Raw genomic sequence first — 20,891 nt, forward strand, 5'->3', positions numbered from 1 at the left:
CAAGGTGCCCATTTTGTCCCGATGGAACAGTGACTGAGCAATCGGTCCTGTGCAGGCCCACAGGTTTTGTGTTTCCAGAAGCTGGTTTCTAGAGCAGGGGTTGGTCTAGATCAGGGACAGCCGACTTCTGGATTCTCAGGAGTGTGTGTATGTGTGTGCGCGCAGGGAAGGTGTGGAGTTCTGTGCTGTAGTTAGTAGTTGGGAAGCAAGGCTTGGAAGTATATTTTGCCATGAAGTCCGATCACCTGAATGGGTGGATTGGCTCTTAAAATAGCAAATGCACTTGGTGGGTGGGTGGGGGGAGGAGAGCTCCACTTAAAACCCAAAGAGAGAGAAAGCGGGGTCTGTTTTGTGCCATACCTTTGAACAAAATTTTCCGTTTTCTTAAATGAGCATGAACAGTCTTGGCTTAAGACACGGGAAGGCCACATGGAGCCTGGATAAATTTGCTTGAGGAGGTCAGCTGCGCCCTCCAGATGGCCAGTTAACTCATCCTTGGCCTAGATTGATCTTCCCATCCTTTATGAGGACCTTTGACAGTGTTCAACTGCACTGGGGATTGAAGCGGGGAGCCTGAGCAGGTGGGAGAGTGGAGCTCTCTTAGTCTTCTGCCCAGCCTGAGATGGAACCCTCCCCCTCCCCATTTATAGGCAGCTTTTGCTAAGGGTGCTCCAGCAGGAATCCTCCAAATGGGATGGGCTTGGTGAAAACCCTTGGCGGAGCCCTCAACACCTCAAGGCCAGCTAATGGGCTCCACCATCCTTCTGGTAAGGCCTGGAAGGGTCCCTGGGTGTTTTAATTTTAAAACTTTCCCGCTGGCTTCAAAACGTGCCTTCCTGTCGCAAGGGGTGCCATTTGGGAAGCGAGTTTATTTCGTTTTGCACTGTGGGAGCAGTAGATCTCTGGCACGTGGCCTGTGACAGCACCCCAGATCTCGCTGCACCAGGCTGCTGAAATTGTTCCGTCCCGCTACGAATGGAAATGCACCTGTTTTTGGAGAGATGAAGTCTATAGATGAACAGGCAGGGGTGAGCATGCAATAGGGGGAGGAGAATTTCGGGGGGGGGGAGAGAAAGAGCTTGCTACAAGTAAATGCACTACTACCCAGATCTGAAGTCTGATTTGAAAAGGGGGGGGGGAGAAGAGAAGTATGAATAAATATTTTGCACACCATCTGCCTGTCTTTCTCGTCTCTCCTTCCAGAGTTCCCCCACATTTTCTCATGGGCCTAATGTGCTTTACGGCATTCCCCTTTCCATAAGGAGATTGCAGAAGGAGGAAATCAAAAGGGAGAGGGGTTAAAAAAGCAATATATTGATTTCCTCCTTCTGCAATCTCCTTATGGTATATATAAAATACCTCCTGCAAAATAGCAGCAGCCTGAAGATGACCCTTTTGAGATGAGAAAAGTAACAAGGAAATGTATTGAAATGTGTGGGATGAATGAATGCGAAGGTATGCAAATGCCCACACAAGCAAATCACTATGAATGTTCCCTGGCCACGTCCGCACCATACATTTAAAGCACTACGGTGTCGCTTTGAACAGCTGTGCTACCCCAAATAATTTTGGGAGCTGTAGTATGTTAAGGATGCTGAGTCTCGTTACGATACCTCTATTCCCTCCACAGAACTACAGCTCCCAGAGTTAACAGTCAATCCCTCTTCACAGGGAGCTCTGGGAATTGTAGTTCTGTAAGAGGAGTAGTCATCTCCTCTCTGCACCCTTAACAAACTTCAGTTCCCGGGCTGCTTTCGGGGAAGCAGTGACTGTTTGACATTGCATTGCAGTCCTCTAAATATATGGTGTGAATATGGCCATTTGTTGTACAAGCTTGCCACAAACAAATCGGGACAGTTGCTCAACAAAAAATGAATATAATTTGACCTCCGTGTCAGCTTTGTGCAAGCAATGGGTGAATGCTTAATAAACAGGTGACCCGGAAGAGCCCTTAGAGAGCTTTGTCTCTAGGAAGCTGTGCAGAGGAGAATTCTTGGATAGTGACTTTTTTTCAGCCTGCCATGATTTCAAACTGAACTGAATCACAGTCCCTCTGCACCAAAAGCCACTCTAGGTCCCATCAGCTTTCTTAATTTCAGCAATATTAATTTAGGGGGGGGGGGTGTTCGTTTTTGTTTTGGCCATCATTGGGAGTTGGAAATCCTTGCCAATCTACTTCCATGTTACCTAGAAATCTACTAGGAGATACAGAGACACCTTCTGCCCGTGTCTGCTTAAGCAAGTGCAGCCTGTGCATTTTCAGGCTTCATCCACAACAATATATTTAAAAAAACAACCCAGAAGTGGAGATTTCTAAAAGAATGGGAAGTCCTGTATACAATTGGGGAGTGGAGTAGAGACCTTTTCTAGCCAAGGGCAGTATTCCATCATGAGCAATCTTGCGGGGGCCACATGGCAGTAGTGTGGGGGGCCAGAGGTGTGCAGATAAATGGATGTGACCTGTTGTCACATCCATTTTTCTCTCCCCATCACCAGTCTGAGTTTCTGCAGTCCTGCTCTGAAACAGCCCCCTGAATCACCAATAATGGGTTACGCCCCCATAATCTTTTGGGACACACACACAAAATAATCAAAAATTTTACAGCACTAGGCAGGCTTGTAGTATTTGGAGCTGCAGCCTTTGCATCTTGGTGGCCCTCCTTTGTACACACAAGTATGCCAGTCAAACAAGCCCCAACCCTGTGTGTTGCTCCTTGCAGCTGCAGTTGTCGTGATACGTGTGGGAGTGTGAGCAAACAGCGTGCATCTCTCCATGTGGATGGGTTGCTGTTTTTGAAAAAAAATATTCTAGTTTATTTTGCCTGTGTGCGTGGGTGGACCCAGGAAGATAACAGGGTTCATGATATGGGGTTTCTGAGATGCGGTCTGACAGGTAATAATTCCAACTAAGACAGATGTCTGAGATGCTGGGAATCCATAAAAACACTCTCCTGCTCCCGCAGTGGCGGGGGGGGGGGTGCGCGCCCTTTTGAAACACACCCCCTGGGATTCTTAAGGGGTGAGCTTTGCAACCCAGGGCAGAAAGTGTCCTTTCCAGAAGGAGGCAGAAGACAGCCTGGCGACTAGAGAACACATGAGAAGACCTGTGCTGAAAGGGAAACTGCAGGGTTTTAGGGAGTGGAGTGTTACATTTCAATCTAGCAGCATTGGATCTTTCCGGCATTGGATCTTTCTTCACTAAACACCTGCCCCAGATTTCTTGCAAAGCCTGACCTCTCTGTGTCACAATCAGTGCTGTTTCTTTTCCGCTGCAGTTCAGTTTCTGACAAATAGTACTTTATTTACCTTGTCGTTCACTACTTAATGTAAGCAGTACATTTATTTTATTTTTCCTTTTATATCCCACCTTTACGCCAAAGAGCTAATTGGGCTTCCCACCTTTTGACATGGTTTTATTTTACATATATTTATCACCCAGTCTTCACTAGCTCCCGGGCGGATTACAGAATAGGAAAAAGAGATAACCAAATAACCAAAAAAATAACACTGACACAAAATACTATTATCTTTGTTATTTCCTGTTCTAAAGGACCTAAAATGCATCAGGTAGAAGCAGCAATTGGTTTGTTAGGGCAAAGGACTCACCAACCTCAGTCTACTCTCAGCAGGTCTCCAAAAACCCGCCTTCTTTCTTACAACCAAAATAAATAAATAAATCCTTCCAGTAGCACCTTAGAGACCAACTAAGTTTGTTATTGGTTTGAGCTTTCATGTGCGTGCACACTTCTTACAACCAGTTTGGGGTCCCCATGTGGCGGGAGGAGGCTGTCTGGCTGTCAGCTTCCTCCTCCTCCTCCTCACTTTCAGTGTTGTCCCTTGTGGAACTCAGCAAGGAGGAACAAAACTAGAATTTGTTGGCTCTGCCTGTCATTAGCTCTGGTGCCCCCTACTGTTGGGCTCCCTGCCTTCCAGCCTACCAGTCTCAATGGGGACTAGCCATTAAGCTTGGTTCAGTGTATGAAAGATGGAAAGGCCATAATGGGCAACTGACGTGACTGCCTTTGCCATGTATGAGGTTCTCTTGAAGCTGCCCTCCTGTACCTGGTTGGGAGCTGCGCAGGAGGGCAACACCTTTAAGAGCTTCTGTCTTTTCCAGCTGTGTCATCCTCTTTCAGTTCCTTCTTTTGCTGGTGTCAGGAGTGCTCAGCCTGCTAATGCTAGATTTTCTGTTTTCTCCTCCAGCCAGTGGGCATGTGACAAAGCCATACACTGCCAGCGTCATCCTGTGGCGGAGTCCATGGCTTGAGCGGGCACTGCTGAGCTTAGGATATGTGCTGGGAAGAAAAGAAGAATAGGAAGAAGAGAGGGCCACATGAACCAACATAAGCTCCCTACATAAGAAACAGAACTGGGATACCTTTTAAGATATATAATGCTACAAGAGACACAAAAGCCTCCTGTGGCAGGGAGTTCCACAGTCTGAGCCTTCTGCACTCAAACCAACCATGCCTCCCTCCCCTCACTAACATCCCTTCTGATGCAAATAGTCTGCTTAGATTTAGTTTGGCCCTTAAACTGGAAATCTAAACACACCTCCTAGGGTTGGAATAGGGCAACCTTTGGCTTTCCACATGTTGTTGGGCTCCAACTCCCATCCCTGCCCTTTGGCTGTGCCAGCTGCAGCTGATGGAAACAGGAGACCAACAGCTGAAGGGCCACAGGCTCCCTACCCTCAGGTCTATTGATTTCAATGGGTCGGCTCTGAATAATAGTAATAATAATATTTTTTTATTTATACCCCACCCTTCCCGGTTCAAAAACCGGGCTCAGGGTGGCTAACAACAAATTTAAAACACTTAATTGATGCAACAAAAAACAGCATAAAATACAGTATAAAACATGAATTCAGAATTCAAAAATTAATTTAGGGGGGAAATCCATCCAATAAACATTAGATGATCATCAGGGTTAGCTGGCTAAATTAGTCCTATTTGGGCTAGCATAGAGACCAGGGGAGAAATAGCTGTGGGATCCCAGACCGGGTAATGCCCTAAGTCACTTTATCGACCATATTTGCTTGTAGGTCAAATAAATTTTCTGAATTCCATAGTTTTTTTTAATTAATAAAAAGTATTTTTAAATGATGTAATAAAGGATGAACCCCTGAAAACCACTGGGAGTGGGGAGGGAACCTCCCCATGCAGAAAACCTCTTGAAAGGTATGTAAAGAGGCCCAGAAGAGACTGCTTTAGATGAAAAGGCAAATGATGTTCCAGGAGGAACATAGAATGCAGCTGGATACAACGCACTGTCAAATCAGACCTAAGGCTATTGAGAAGCTGCATGGTGTAGAAGAGGCATCAGCAGGAACATCATGGGAGGAGTGCGTCCAACTACAGTGGTACCTCGCAAGACGAATGCCTCGCAAGACGAAAAACGCGCAAGATGAAAGAGTTTTCCGTTTTTTGAATCGTTCCGCAAGACGAATTTCCCTATGGGCTTGCTTCGCAAGACGTTTCGTCTTGCGAGTTCTTGCAAGTTTGTTTCCCTTTTCTTAAAGCTGCTAAGCTGCTAATAGCCGCTAAGCCACTAAAAGCCGTGCTTCGCAAGATGAAAAAACCGCAAGATGAAGAGACTCGCGGAACGGATTAATTTCGTCTTGCGAGGCACCACTGTACCACACCTCTGGCCTTTGGAAGCACTAATGCTGCCCGAAGGGTAATGCCAAAGGAACAGTGACCCTTTGAGGAAGCTGAGACCTTGATATTTGATCAGACTAACTGCATTCTCAGCTAATTTGTAGTGGGCACAGAAGCTATTTCTATTTCTAGGAGGTGCAATGTTACTGCATTTGTTGTTTTCGTTGCATGTTGTTGTTTCATTATAGCTGTTATCATGATATTGTTATTGCGCCTGTTGATTTTTCAGTGATGTACCACTGCTTTCATGCTGAAAGCTGCTCTGAGCACAACTCTTTTGTGGAAAGACAGCGTACGAATAAAAGGAGGAGGAGGGGGCTGGAATGACCTTTGGCTGCCAGCTCCCCTTTGCCCTTGCCACTCGCACGAGAGAGGCTTTGGTCCCCCCCCCCCCCGCGCAGCAGTCACTTGGCAGCCCTCTGACTTTTAACAGCTACCCGGAGAATGGAGAGACCTAATTATTCATGGTGAAAGTGGCAATCGGGTCACAGCGAGGTTACGGGAAAGGGAAACAAAACACAGGGCATCTCAGCTGACTGCACACACCGGGATGTGGTCTGGTGTAAGTGCCGGTTTTATTTGAATGTATTCTATTTCTTAGCTGGTTTCAAAAAGAACAAAAAACAGAAATATGAAGTAACCCAAAGTGACTTATAACATAGTCCAACTTTCTTTCTTTCTTTCTTTCTTTCTTTCTTTCTTTCTTTCTTTCTGTAGTTCCTATGTTTTTACTGATGATGGTTGAGAAGAGAATGGATAAATTAACATGCACTGGGTAAGCAACAGCTTTTGTGGCTGATGGGAAAGCCAGCTGGGCTTAGTCAAGGTTTTGTAACACTGACTTTATCCTTAAAGAATAGCGTATAGGTAGAAGAACCCGGCCCCAAAATGATAACTGAGCTACCTTTATCTTTTTTTTTTAAAAAGATATTTATTGAAGGTTTTTAAAATATAACCAAAAAGAAATAAACATACAAAATAAAAAACAGTTAAAAACACACATTCATTTTCAATAACATAACTTCCATACACTTATTTCCTCGGACCTCCTCATACCTCCCTTCTTTGTATTCCAGTTCAATTTGTTAGTTCAGCAAATCCTTACCATTAAAATTTTACCCATTTGTGAAACCTTTTTTTTTTCATATCTCTTAAAACATTACAGCTGGAAACCACTTAGTTTTTATCCAACATCCTTCTAACATTCATTAATTTTACAATGTTTCTGTAAGTAGTCTTTGAATTTCTTCCAATCTTCTTTCACCGACTCTTCTCCCTGTTCTCGGATTCTGCCAGTCATTTCTGCCAATTCCATGTAGTCAATCACCTTCATCTGCCATTCTTCCAGGGTGGGTAGATCTTGAGTCTTGAGCTACCTTTATCATTAAGTACAGTGGGTTACTGCTGTGTACATTCATACAGGTTTGCCTGTTACTTGATTTTTTAAAATGTAGATTTCATAAGTTCTATTCATTAAATGCACAAAGCTTCCTTAGGAAGGTTCCCCCCCCCCCAAAAAAAAGATGCATCAATAATAAAAACCATAGTCCAACTTTAAAACTTAATTTTTTAAAAAAACTGGAACAGAATAAAAACCTCAAAACACACCCACAACACAGGCTTCATTTGCACTATACATTTAAAGCAGTATTGTACCTCTTCAAAGTCACGGCTCTCGCCAAAGATTCCTGGGACAAGTTTTGGCACAGCACTAGGTGAAGCTTAAGAATTTAAGAAGAGCTTGGCTGCTGGATCAGGCCAATGGCCCGTCTAGCCCAGCGTCCTGTTCTCACAGTGGCCAACCAGGTGCCTGTGGGATCTGAGCATGACCCCAGTCTCCCCATTCATGAGTCCCAGTAACTGGTGTTCAGAGCCATAATGCGTCTGACAGTGGAGGCAAAATATAATGGCTGGTAGCCCCTGATACTTACAGGTATCCTCCGTTAATTTGTCTGATCCTCACTTAAAGCCATTCAAACTTCCCAACATGGAGAGGCAGTGATGGAGGGTGGGGAGGGGAGAGAGAATCTGCCCTTGCTGGTTTTCCTACCCCTCACAAGGCTGTAAAAGGAGCAGGAACATCTGTCCATTAAAAGGCAGCAACCCTAAATCACGATAGTCAGTACCGGTCTAGATGACAGATAAGTCTGCCAGCAGCTGTTAACTGTGTTTGCTAAATACCACTTTCATGCACTGAAGCGATCTATGTCTTCTTTTTCAGATCAGATTTATTTAGAAAAAGTAAAACAAAAACAAAAAAACCCCATCCATTGCAACCGAATGAAATTAAATCTTAATTTCACGATGCAAGTTAACTATATCTAATACACCCCATAGGCTTACATTTAACACAGCCCAGAAAATAGCCAAAATATCCCAGTGAATATTTTACTGGAGTTTGGTGTTGTTCCAGTACAGTTATACCTCGGGTTACAGACGCTTCAGGTTGTGCGTTTTCGGGTTGCGCACTGTGCCGAACGTGGAAGTACCGGAACGGGTTACTTTTGGGTTTCGGTGCTTTGCGCACGCACCGAATCACGACTTTTGGGTTTCGGTGCTTTGCACACGCACTGAATCGCGACCCACATGTGCGCAGAAGCGGTACTACGGGTTGCGAACACTGCAGGTTGCGAACGTGCCTCCCGCACGGATCATGTTCGCAACCCGAGCGTCCACTGTATCTAAAAAACTGGAGCCCATTCTATAATTAAGAGTCATTCCTATAGTATAAACCTTTCCACTTATCATCATCATTTATACTTTTGATGATCCGAGTGTGAATAACGTTCCTTGCATAGGTAAGATGCTGCTGTCTTGCATCTCTCTATCAGCAGACTTCAGGGTGGGGAGACCCTGAGGATTGCAGAACAAGAACAAAAAACCTTTTAGAAAAAGACACACCCTCCACAAACCCAGTCTCATTAAGGACTGGACATGGTAACTGATCATTGCCTCTTGACTGCTGGAGGGAGGTGGGGAATGAAAGCCGGGTGGTAGTGGAATGGAGACACTAGAATCCTGAACAGGAGCGCTCCACACTGCAACATTTTGTTGCAGATCCCATCTGCAGAACTTCTAATAACTGAGAACTCTGCTGCAATTGCAGGTGATGTGGGGAAAAGGCCCACCCACTTGTCTCTATAGCAACAGGGCAAGCTCTTTGGATATGTAAATGGAGGTACTTGGCTGGCCAGCTCAGGGCATTATCTTGAAGGGGAACATGGTTAATAAGGCCTAGAAAGGCTACAATCTTACAAAGAAATGGTCTCTAACAGATTGTAACCTCACAGATCACAGGTTTGGGAAGGGACCCACAGGTATCATTCAGACTGACCCCACAATATTACAACAATGTGTTAAAGCAGTTGAAGGTATCCAATATTTTTTTTATAAATAAACGTCCGGCGGGAGGTTTCTCATTCTGACCATTTACATCGCTGGTCCAGATGCACCTGGGATCTAATGTGGGATCAACCAGCTTTCTCTGTGCGCATACGCAGTTGTGGTTTCTGACACAATCTTGAGCCTTTGGGATCTGTGAGACCTTAATCTGCGGCATCCTTCTCAAAACAGAACAACATTGTTAATTGCTTCTGATTTCTCCTCAACAAAACGCAGCCACCATAGAGGGGACGGATGGGGAACGGAATGTATCAACATCACATAATCCTTTCGATTCTCAGCGAGGATTAGGGAAAGTAAAGCACTGGAGGATCCTCTGGGACTCTGTGTGTGGCTCGGCGTTTCAGTGCGACAAACTAATTGCTTGATGTGATTGTGAATAATTTACTCAGTGCTGCTCTTTCCACCCCCATGCAAAGTCCCCAGCTTTTCTTTAATTGCGGGTGTGTGAGGAGGGGTCTCTTTTCAAGACGTAGACAAGGGTGGATAGGCAGAGGGAAAGATGCTGGCTGCCACTCTCAGACAACAGCTGGAGAAAAAGGCATGCAAATGCCAAGAACAAGGCACTTTTGATGAATGAATAACGAAACGGGGCCTTTAACAGTGGAAAACATCCTACCCATCATGCTCTGCAGTTGGGACTTCTGCGTGTCTGGTGGAAAGGGCTCCGCAGCCACACTCAAGAGCAGGGGTAGGCAAACTAAGGCCCGGGGGCCGCATCCAGCCCAATTGCCTTCTAAATGGACGGTCCGGGAATCAGTGTTTTTTTACATGAGAAGAATGTGTGCTTTTATTTAAAACGCACCTCTGGGTTATTTGTGGGGCATAGGAATTCGTTCATTTATTTTTCCTTCAAAATATAGTCCAGCCCCCCACAAGGTCTGAGGCACAGTGGACTGGCCCCCTACTGAAAAAGTTTGCTGACCCCTGCTCAAGAGTGTGCCAGGTGGAGCAGGGGTGAACTAGCTTTTTCATCCCGAGGGCCACATTCCCCTTTGGACGGCCTTCCAGGGGCCTCATGCCAGTCGCAGGTGGGAGCAGAGCCAAAAGTGGACGGAACAACATTTGCACCATTTTTGTACCTATGCAAAGTAGAGCAGTTTATACTCACCCTGCATCTCAATCCTCCATCCAGGTGAGCAAGAGGCAATAGGAGAGCTAGGCCACAAGCTTCTGGGAGGCCGTGAATTGGGGCAAGCCAGAGATGTGGCCAGGGCATAGCTAGGAAGGAAGTGTGGCCTGCGGGTAGTCCTTAGAGAGAGGGCTGCATTTGGCCTTCCAGAGCTGAGACAGAGGGAGGGGAGAGCGCTGTTGAACTCAGGTCCTGCTCGTGTGTTTCCTGGTTCGCTCCTGTGAGAACAGGATGGTGGACTAGATGGGCTTTGGGCCCGACCCAGAGGGATCTTTTTATGCTCTTAAGAGGGTTAATTTTCAGTGGCAGAGGAAGCAGAAAACGGACAACCCAGACTGCAGAAGCAGCAGCAGCAGGTCACTCTAGGGAAGGCTGCTGTGTATTCAGTGACAGCAGACATGTGGAATGGCCCAAAATGAGGGATGAAGAAAGCGCAGAAGAGGTCATGGGAAACCTGCTTGCAAATTGGGTACAGCAGGCTTGACGCCCGCGCTGGATGTTGGGGTTCCTGGCTGGAAAGGGTGACAGGAAGAGGGTTGGGAGCGAAGTGTCAGCGAAGCAATACCTGAGGGGTGGAGGGAGCCACACTTCCGCTAGCTCAAAACTAGGTCAGTTGCTCCGCTGTGTTAAAAACTAGTACAACCCCCGGTGTTGACATGTTTGCAGCACCCTGGCTTTCCCTGCACCAAGCCTCCCGCTGGAACTAACACTGCAGCTCCAACCGTAGCTGAGCTGAAGGCAAGATGCCGCTCTGTGGGGAGGCCCTGCCCCGTTTCTGGGAGGGGAAAGCAGTGCAGCATCCCAGATACTGAAGCTGCAAGATTGCTGACGGCACAGGAGCTTCTGGGTTGCCCCCCCTCCCTTGGTCCTTCCCAATGAGGACCCCAGACTATGAAATTCCACAAGTGATCTTACCCGTTTATTTGAAATCAGCACACAATTTCAATGCAATTATTTCAGGACTCAGCATGCCAGACCTGCAACAGAATGTTGCCGTGTGTAAACTCGCCTCCCAAGACTTCTGCTTCTGTTTTGGGACTCCAGATGGACAGTTAAGACCTTCCTCCAAAAGATTCAGTTCCACTGTCCATGTTTTATGCAGAAGCCCATCCACATTGGCAAGCCATGGCTTTTGAGATGCTTAATTCAATTTAGAATGATTTCTAAAATGGGCTGCTGATTTTTTTTTTAAGGGTTGACGGTTGTTGGTTTTTTTTATTTTGTTACTTCTGCAAAACCTCAGCATTTCCCCAGTGGATGTCAATATCCCCCTCTTGTTTTAGTGCCAATGCTGTCAGCACTCAACACCAGAGGGTTTTTTGCTCTTGGGGTACTTAACTATTTGCTTTGATGCTTAACGAGGTGTTGCTCTTTAAAGGGGGCAGAACTGGAAACTAAATGCTGGGTTAGGGTGATCTTTTGTCTCTTATATAGCCAGCCCAATAGTCTATTTGGAAGCTAATCAGTGCAAGACTCACTAAAACAAAGGGAAGGTTCCCAGGGACACAGAGCATCCCATGGTGCATCTGCAGCAGCACAACCAGGCGCCTTCATCTACCCCACCTGCAACAAAACATCTCTCTCCTGTATCCGTCCCCATAGCAGGCATTGTAACTCTCCAATGGTTTGACTTCACTCCAGAGGCACATTCCTCCATTGTCTCCCATGACTGACAGATGCCAACCCAACCCTAGTGCAGGAGGATCGGATGGGGGCTGGCTACTTGAAAGAGGGGGGGGGCACCCTCAGGTTGTGATTTCAAGACCATTCCCCAGAAGCGATTGGCAAAGCATTTCACTCTCACTTTCCATTCATTCCTGCTCTCAGGAAGCTTTCCCCACCCAGGACTCACAGAATAAATACAAAGCACACACTCAAAAAACAAGGGCAAAATCTCCAGGCTGTGCGAAGGACAGAAAATGGGGGATTGCAGGCACGGGGACTTTTAAGCATCCAAGGAAAAAAAATTACTGGAGCAGAAAAACTCAAGCCAGCACAAAGCCAGCCAGAAGGCAAATTCCTGGGCTGCAGCAGCAAGCTTTGCTAACCCTTGGCACGGGGGGTGGGGGTGGGGAGCCAGACGTTTCGACATGGCAGAAGAGCTATCCAAGGGGTTCCACTCCATGGCCAAGGGCTCCAGCAAAATGAGGCTGCACACCACTGCCTGGAGGGCCCCTGTCCTATTTTAGAGAGCCCTCACAGCACAATCCTATAAACCCATCGACTCAGAATTAAGTTCAACAAGGCTAACTCTCAAGGGAAATGCATTCAGGATTAGAGTCTTCAACTCACCCCCCCTTTTTTTGGTTTGCCTTTTTGACGTGGGAGGGGTCCGTTTCCAGTCAAAGAAAACACCACATGCCATTCCCATTTTTTTCAGCCAAGGGATCCTTCCTACATCTGCTAAGGAACTATTGTGTGGTGCAAAGGATTCTGGGGCAGATTGTGAGGGGCTCTCACACACAGCTTGGCCAAGGCACCAATCCAGCTGGGCCTCACCCTACCCCTGAGTGAATTAAGAGGGTGCTACAGAAGGACCTACCGCTGCCCTGCGCCACAAAGGAAGATGGCTGTAGAAGTCAGAGGGAGGTCACAGAGATGGAGATGGTCGATATTCTACCCAAATTGATGTGTTTTGGAAGATCATATTTTGAATGGCTGGCAGAATTCTGGAAGGCTTCTAGTTGACCATTGGGAGAACATGGGCCACTGGCCTGATCCGCCAGCCAGGCACTTCTTAGTTTGTTAGGAACAACAAGTAAATTCATAGGAAAATAAGGATTTTATTGGACAAGAACTACAATGAGAAATGCTAGGATAATATTCAGAAATATAGCTTCCCTATGTTGTAATGCAGCTGGGCACATATCTCATATTCACTGTGTGTGAGAGTGTGAGGGAGAGACTATGGATGATAATGTATTTAATTCTTGTTGTTAATAGCTTAAATATCTATTTTGCTAATATAAAACTTGATTTTGTAAAGCAAAATCAGATTCCAAAAAAAATCGTGCTTTGGTTGTGTTTATTTCACTAGCAGTGACAGAGCTGGGGAGGCAAAAATGATAGTCAGTCAAACACCTCCGCTTCCCTACCTGTCAGAGGATCTGGATAGCAGAGCTTTCATACATTAATCCGTTCAAAGTAGACTAGAGTAGACCACAATCTTACAGGATGCTTGCACAGGAGGGGAGGAGTTTAGAAGGGAGGGCATTTCCAGTGGAGGTGCTCCCCCTAGTGGTACCCAAGTAGCAAATTGCTCCTGACGACACAAGTCCGTCAAACCTTACATTACATGGAAAGATAATCACTAGATAGTCGTCAAACTGGAGGCAAAATTCCTCCCCACCCACAAATATAAAGCTCATCCCAGATCCTGAGCAGCTGTGAAGCTCCAGCTATAAACCACAAGCTTAACATCAGGATGCCCAATCTGTTTTATGAGTGACTTACCATTCTCAAATTATTTGGAGTGGGGCGGGTGGGGAGGAAGGCTGATCTACATTTTGCCATGTGCTGCTCCACACTGCAGACGGTGAAAGAGAGTCCTGAGAGGGAAGACCAGTTTTCCACAGCTGCACTATTTGCTCCAGACGTTCAAAGGTCTTGAATGATCACTGGTGCAGGCTCTCCTGGAGATTTGTCCTGGAGATCCAGAATAACAGCATGGCCTTTTCGTGTGTGTGTGTGTGTGTGTGTGTGTGTGTGTGTGTGTGTGTAGTTCAGCTTCAGTATTCATGCACCAAGGAACAAAGCCGCAACCCTGGAATTTTTCATGTTGCTTTCCTTTTCTTCTTAGGCCTGCCTGCTTCTGCCCCGTCCCCTGCCTTTGCTCCCTCTCCGCCTAGAGCCCGCAACGAAGGCAGCTGCAGCTTGCTGCCGATGGCCCAAGCCCAGAGGCACATCTCCACACGGTGAGGCGTCCAGGCCTGTTCTGCATCAACTAGGAAATGGATTAAGAACAAGGAATTGGTTGGGCTGTGTGCTTTGAGGATGTAGAAACCCTGAGACTGGGGGACAGCACCAGTTCCCAAATCATGCCCCTCATTGGTCCTGCCCTGAGCCCTGCTTGGGTTCTGCTGCACAACTGGAATTTGTCCTTGAGCTGTGATCTGGCTTCTTGTTTGCCTGGACGGAGGGTGTGTGTGTGTGTATAGAAGGAAACACACCCTTTGTGAGCACTGCTCACTTCTGCCTCTGGCTCAGTCCCCAGAAGGTTGTCTACAAGGGAATATGGCTCTCAGACTGAAAAAGGTTTCCCCAAGAAATACTACTGAGCTAAATGGACCAATGGTCGGATACAACATAAGGCAACTTTCTATGGGAACTGGACAGGAAAGCCGGAAACACACAGGAACAAATTACTACAGAACCAGAAGAAACTTGACTTGTCTTGGAGCTTTTAAATAATTATTATTTTAAGTGAAGAGGCAGGGCTTTAAAGGTGGAGACAGAATCCTATTAGTGGGCAGAGAGGAAGGGTCTCTTCCTGGCATATATGGTAGCAATGGAATGCACAGAGAAGGTTTCTGTGAGCTGGAAGTTTGTGTGTTCAGTGTTCTAGCTCACAAGGAGAACCCTCCTCATCCAGCAGGCATCCCCATCCATTTCAGAGTGTGCACACTGTCCCAACTTCTCCTGCCTTACCTTCGTTTAGCTTCTTGACACAGCTCTGGATTCCGTCAAGGTAGCGCAGGTAGTGCTTGAGGGTGTACTGGACAGGGACAAGGCCTGGCAGAGACTCTACTGCTTCGTCGGCCATAAAGGCAGCTGCTTCCGGGGCTCCGGAAGTCAGAATCGCTGCAATGGGAGCAAAGGCAGACGTTGGGGAGGATGGCGGGAGAGCAATATCACATATGCACCTTGAGCTCTCGACATCTTCAGGGTACTTCCGAAGCTACAAGATTCTTAAAGAGAAGGAAATACGAGTAGAAGAATCTGCATTATGCAGAGTAAGGTAAAGGTAAAGGGACCCCTGACCATTAGTCCACTCGTGGCCGACTCTGGGGTTGCGGCGCTCATCTCGCTTTACTGGCCGAGGGAGCCAGCGTACAGCTTCCAGGTCAAGTGGCCAGCATGACTAAGCCGCTTCTGGCGAACCAGCGCAGCACACAGAAACACCGTTTAGCTTCCCGCCAGAGCGGTACCTATTTATCAACTTGCACTTTGACATGTTTTCGAACTGTTAGGAGCTGGGACCGAGCAATGGGAGCTCACCCCGTCGCGGGGATTCGAACCGCCAACCTTCTGAACGGCAAATCCTAGGCTCTGGTTTAACCCACAGCACCAGCCACGTCCCTTATTATGCAGAGTAGGACCATCTTATTCCTTCGTGTCAACTCCATCCAAAGCAGGTTGAATCCTCCCTTCATGACCCCTAAGGATCCAGGTCTTACTGTCACCTCCTCAGGCCGTGCCCCACCCTCAAATGCTGTTGCCTGGCTGAAGTGCCTCCTTCAGCTGCAATCATAATGCCTCTTCCTTGCCTGACTTTTGCGTGGCTGGGATGTTCAAAAATCTGACTTTGTATAAGGCAGCCTCTTACGCCCCCAGCAGTCCCAGCCAGCAAGACTAGCTGTCAGGGATGACGGTCCTCGTAGCCTAACAACATCTGGAGGGTCACAGATTAGCCACCCCTGCCCTCAAAAGGCTGGAATTATTTTTATTTGTAAAGCACCGCTGCAGCTGCTCATACAGCTTGACAAGATTAAACCCCGTGGATCCTGGCTGAAAGCTGAAACAAACAAGCAAAAAATTTAGACCAATATGTAGCAGTCTGTAATAAACATGGGGCAAGAATATGCCATCTGGAATACGAAACTCCGTTCAGGAAGAGCGGGGTGGACTAGGCAGCCACATTCTTGGTTTAGGTCCCATCTACCTCATTATGCTACTTTAAACAGCCATGGCTTTCCCCCAAAGAATTCTGGGAACTGTAGTTTCTTAAGGATGCTGAGAGCCGTTAGGAGACCCCAGTCCCAGAGTGGTTTCACAGTCAATTCCTCCCCTTGTGGAACTCTGGGAATTGCAGATCTGTGAGCAGAATTGGGATCTCCTAGCAACTCTCTACACCCCTTAACTAATTCCCAGGATGCTTTGGGGGAAGCCATGACTGTTTAAAGTGGTATGAAACAGCTTTAAATGTAAGGTGCAGATGCAGCCTTAGGCAAGGTTAGGTGGGGAATGAGGGAAGCTCCTGATATTAATTTGAGCCCTATTCATGTTACTTCTGCGTAGGGCATACATGGGCAGAGTGGGACCCCCTCTTGTTCTTTCACTAAGCATGTATGTGTTGTGTGCAAAAAAAGGAAAAAAGGTATAATTCTTTTCAGGGGTTGTGAATGAAGTGATCCAAATTTGCATTATGTGTGTATGTTTAATTTCAATTCAACTGCTCTTTATTTATTTCTTCCTGTATGTTATAGAAGTGTCTGCCCTTTCTTAAATAAATAAAAATTCAAGAGAAAGAGAGAGAGAAATTCAGGTTCTGAAGAATCACAGAGTTCCTTAGATGACAGGCAAGCTTCTCTGAAGGGTGGCTTCCCTCTTGTGGAGCAGGTGCTACCTTGCATTGTATAGGAACGTTCCCAGCCCTAATTGGAGTTGTTGGGGACTAAAGCTGGGGCCTTCTGTGTGCAAGGCAGATGTTCCTCCACTGAGCTACCACCGTTCAAAAAGAAACGTTTTGCTGTGATCATGTTAAGAGAATGCTGGGTGAATGAAAGAGCACAATCATTGCTCAAACTCCTTGCAAAATGTGTAGGCAAACCTGCAGGCTTCAGGGCCTTTCCTACCTGAAGCTGTGGCGGGCCCCACAGCCTTGAGTTTGCACAGCTCAGTCATGGCAGCTGCTACGTCAGGGAGGAGCTGGAAGGCTTTTCTGGTGCAGCTCTCCACCATCTCGCTGGAGTTAGTGGCCACCAGCTGCTGGAGTCGAGGGCGAAACTTGCCTCTCTGCAGGGAAGAGAGAAGGCAGTCATTCCCACTTGGGCCTACACTGCTGACTTAAAACTAGTTCTGAGTCTCATATGCTCACTCAGGACAGAGCTACGCTATGGAATGCTCTCCTTTTTTTAATTATGTTAAGGATTGAGGTCTGCCAGGCTCCTTTATTGTGCTGCCAGCTTTGCAGTGCCAAGACTTGCCCCCCAAGCTTCTGAATAACTGAGCTGGTGCTATTTTGCTGTTATTGGGGCACTTTGTGTGTGTAAAATATAAAGAGGAATTGCCGGTGTTCTGTATGAGTTCTGTTAATGGTATAGTATATTCATGCTTATGATTTTAAATGTTTTTTTAAGTCTCTTGGAGAACTTTTGGAAACAAATGATTATAAAGTCCGAAAAGTAAAAATATATTATCATTATTATAATCTGATTATTGTTGTTTCATTTCACAGGCATTTCCCGTTACCTAAATAGTCAGTGAGTATTTCTATTTTATTTTTAACTTCCGTGAGCAGATGGGGTGCGTGAGGGATAGACTTTCTAAAACAGGGATGGGGAACATGGCCCTCCAGCTGCTGATGGACTCCAACTCCCATCAGGCCCTGCCAGCGTGGTCAGTGAGCAAGGATGGTGGGAGCTGTGGTCCAGCTGTATCTGGAGGGCTGCAGGTTCCTGTGACTACGCACTATCACACCCCTGGGTCCATGCTGCCTCTGCTCCACATGGCAACCGACTCTGGCAGAATTACTTACGGAAAGCTTCCATTCCATCAGCCTCACCAGCTCTTCTTTTGTCAAGTGTTTGTCCTTCCGCCCGGAAACAGCAATTGGCAGCTCCTCTTGATACCTGCAAATGGTAACAGAGGGAAGGGAATAAAAACAATAAAATGGTTTTGACTAGCATTGAAAAGATCAGCGAGGAGAAACACATTTCCCCCTTCTTCAGTTAAACTGATTTGGGCAAAGCTCACAAGAGACAAAAAGAGAAGAACTGCACAGGCCACAGACTTGTCCAATTCATTGCTCTGGGGACTGGCACTGCTCTGCTGCAGAAGTCATATTGGACTGTATGGTTGGCAGGGGAGGACTTGGTGGCCCAGTTGCTGCTGCCCCCATGAAGGGCCTTTTCAGTGGCGATTCCCTGGATGCGTATTGCCTTCCCTAGTGAGGTGTGCCTGTCTCCATTATCATCAGCTTTCAGGAGGAATTTAAACACATTCATGTTTACCCAAGCATTGGGTGGCTAAAGAATTCTGTTCCTGGCAACCTTGAGATCACTGGATACAGGAATGTTTTTAACAGAAACTGCTTTTAGATTGGATTAATTGTAATCGTTTCAGAATGCTTTTGCATTGTTTTTAATTGTGCTTCTGTTTGCCACCCTGGGTTCCTTGGGAAGGAAGGGTGGAATATCAATTCAATAAATTAGCAATTCAATAAATAATCCTAGCAGGAGGTCCATTCAGTACGACATAAAAATCAGAGGGGGTAAGTAAGGATACACATAAAACAAAGTGAAAAAAATATGAAGGGGACGAATAAGAAACAAGTGTCTTAAGATTCTCCAGCTCTGCTGCCAGTTATGAAAAATCACCACAGTGTTAAGGCTGCAACTGAAGCATCAGAACATAAGAAAAGTCCGGAGGCCATCACTATACATCTTCCATAGTTTAGCTATGTGCTGTGTTAAGAAGGCCTTCCTTTTGTGCATCCCAAATCTTCCAGTGTTCTGCTTCACTGAATGTACAATGAGAGAGGGAACCCCCCAGAAGCTCTTTGCTGTAGCAGGTGTGTTCTGCTACCTGCTGAAAACATTTACCATTTATCCAAGGCAATGGTTTTCCCCTTCTTGCTCGCTTTGGCCATGACCACATCCTGGTAAACATTCAAAACCGCTCTCCAGTATGCAGGCTCATCACATCCATAAAGTCCTCCTTCCAGCCCCATCATTTAAGGCTTCCTGAAACCGAAGGCAAAAACAAAAGCAGGGAACTAAGCAGCAGGGCCTTGGAGAAAATAATAATAATAATAATAATAATAATAATAATAATAATAATAATGGCAGCATTTACACCTCACCTTTTTCCCAACGAGCTCTAGATGGGCCTACACCTCTCAGTAACTAGATCCTATTTTAATGCCTAATGGCAGTTTACTCTTTTATTGATTATAATGTGTATTTTATTTGAGATTATAATATTGGAACAGGCATTTTATTTGCTTTTTGTTTACCAGCTACTTAGAGAGGCCATTGTACTGTAAGGCAGCCTTAACCTTTTAAAAAATCCTTAACATAAAAAAACGGATTGCACTGCAAGGTTGCATACTTGAAAGTGACCTCACCCTGAAAACTATGGGGTTCCCCCCTCAATGATCCTGCTTCGGAAGAAGGTGGCAGTTTACCGACCAAGGATGTAAACCTAGCGGAGATCCAACTTCAGGTAGTATCCAATGGTAGTCATACTCAGAGTAGACCCATTGCAACTACTAGACATGACTTAGGCCCATTAATTTATATGTCTACTCTCAGTAGTAGTACTTAGCTAATATAACCTTTAGTCATACATACAAAGACCCATATAAATCATGGTGCATATTATGGGTCTTTACCCCTCTAATTATGACTGAGACCAGATCCAACCTGAGGGGTTTACTCCCAGAGTAAACCACCTTGCAGTACTGTTTTAAAGTGACCTACCCCACTGAAATCACAGGTCTTCAACAGGACAGATTCAAACTTAAGCCATTCAGTAGACTCACTGGTATCCTCATTAAAATCATAGGACTTGTGTGAGGTTTTCTCCAGTGGGATGGATCCAACCGTAAGCCATTCTTATAAGCAGATTCATTGTAATCATAGGACTTCTCTCTAATTATGACTAAGATGGGATCCAACCTGAGGGCTTGATTCCCAAAGTAAACAGCCCTGCTGAAAATCCACAGGGCTGTCATTTCCCTCCTTAAACCTACTTAGGAGGAGGAGGATAGCAGCAGTTTGTTAAGTTTACCTACCTGGATATTAGTCCCACGGAAACTACAGGATATATGGGTCTTTTCCAGTGGGTAAGTCAAACTTATAGCATCGTGGGAATTTTGGGTCTTCCAATCTTAATCATGGCAAAGCTGGGACCCACCCTGAGGGGATGGCTGGGTCTTGGGATTCAACCTCCTTAAAATGCCAGAACTCATGAGATCTTCCAACAGGTCGGATCCAAACGGGGTGATGTGGGTGTTTACTCCCCGAGTAAACAACCCCGGTGAAATCCAAGGGGCTTTCATTCCCCCTTACTTGTACTGTGTTAAGTTTACTTGCCCCATTAAAACCCCACAACTTCTGGAATGGGAGGGATCCAGCCTTAAGCCATACTTACGAGCAAACTCACTGGCATCACGGGACTTCTGGGCCTTCCTATTTAACTATAGGACTGAGCCAGGATCCGACCTGAGGGGTTTACTCATGGAGTAAAGAGCCCTTGCTGGAATCCACGGGGCTTTCATTTCCGCTCCGTAAACCTAACTTGGGAGGAAGCAGCAGCAGCGGCGGCGGTTTAGCCTTACCTAAGCGGGAGCCCTCGGTCAGCCAAGGGGGCTTGCTCGCGAGTAGCCCCCCCTCGCAGGATCGTGCCCCGGCCGTTTGCCGTCTCCCGCCCCTCCAGCGCCCTCGGGAAGGCGCCGCCGTGCGTCCGGCCGGGGTCCAGGCGGCGCTCTCGCTCCGCGGGCCGCGCTTCCTCCGGCGCCTGGGCCCGGCCCTTTC

The 20,891-nt window shown here is 46.5% G+C and overlaps 1 protein-coding gene across 7 annotated transcripts; it reads right to left on the reverse strand.

The window, feature by feature from the left end:
* Positions 1-2,281: 2,281 nt before the first annotated feature.
* On the reverse strand, positions 2,282-20,887 carry LOC309518754 (uncharacterized protein). 7 transcript variants are annotated; one of them, XR_014213595.1, is made up of 7 exons: positions 20,696-20,887; positions 18,957-19,097; positions 17,891-17,984; positions 16,989-17,148; positions 14,842-14,994; positions 4,063-4,295; positions 2,282-3,109 (listed from the first exon to the last, which is right to left on the reverse strand). XR_014213595.1 is itself a non-coding variant. In XM_082199240.1 (6 exons), the coding sequence occupies exons 2-6, from the start codon at positions 19,085-19,087 to the stop codon at positions 4,240-4,242; spliced, it is 594 nt and encodes a 197-aa protein (XP_082055366.1). In that variant the 5' UTR covers positions 19,088-19,097; positions 20,696-20,887; the 3' UTR covers positions 3,328-4,239. The 7 variants fall into 7 exon arrangements, 5 of the variants coding, with proteins under 5 accessions (XP_082055366.1, XP_082055362.1, XP_082055363.1 ...); XR_014213596.1 differs by lacking the exon at positions 2,282-3,109 and adding an exon at positions 7,592-7,721 and having other exon boundaries at positions 3,328-4,295; XM_082199240.1 differs by lacking the exon at positions 2,282-3,109 and having other exon boundaries at positions 3,328-4,295.
* Positions 20,888-20,891: the final 4 nt, after the last annotated feature.

This window comes from Podarcis vaucheri (assembly GCF_965113315.1).
Source record: "Podarcis vaucheri genome assembly, chromosome: 14".
Taxonomy (NCBI): Eukaryota; Metazoa; Chordata; class Lepidosauria; order Squamata; family Lacertidae; genus Podarcis; species Podarcis vaucheri.

Excerpts from the sequence above, each read along its gene's own strand:
- LOC309518754 (XM_082199236.1), bottom strand. The coding sequence starts at position 19,087 with ATGATGGGGCTGGAAGGAGGACTTTATGGATGTGATGAGCCTGCATAC. Across the intron at positions 17,985-18,956 it reads ACCATTGCCTTGGATAAATG|GTATCAAGAGGAGCTGCCAA; the intron begins GTAAATGTTTTC and ends TACCATTTGCAG. Across the intron at positions 14,995-16,988 it reads GGGGCCCGCCACAGCTTCAG|CGATTCTGACTTCCGGAGCC; the intron begins GTAGGAAAGGCC and ends CTCCCATTGCAG.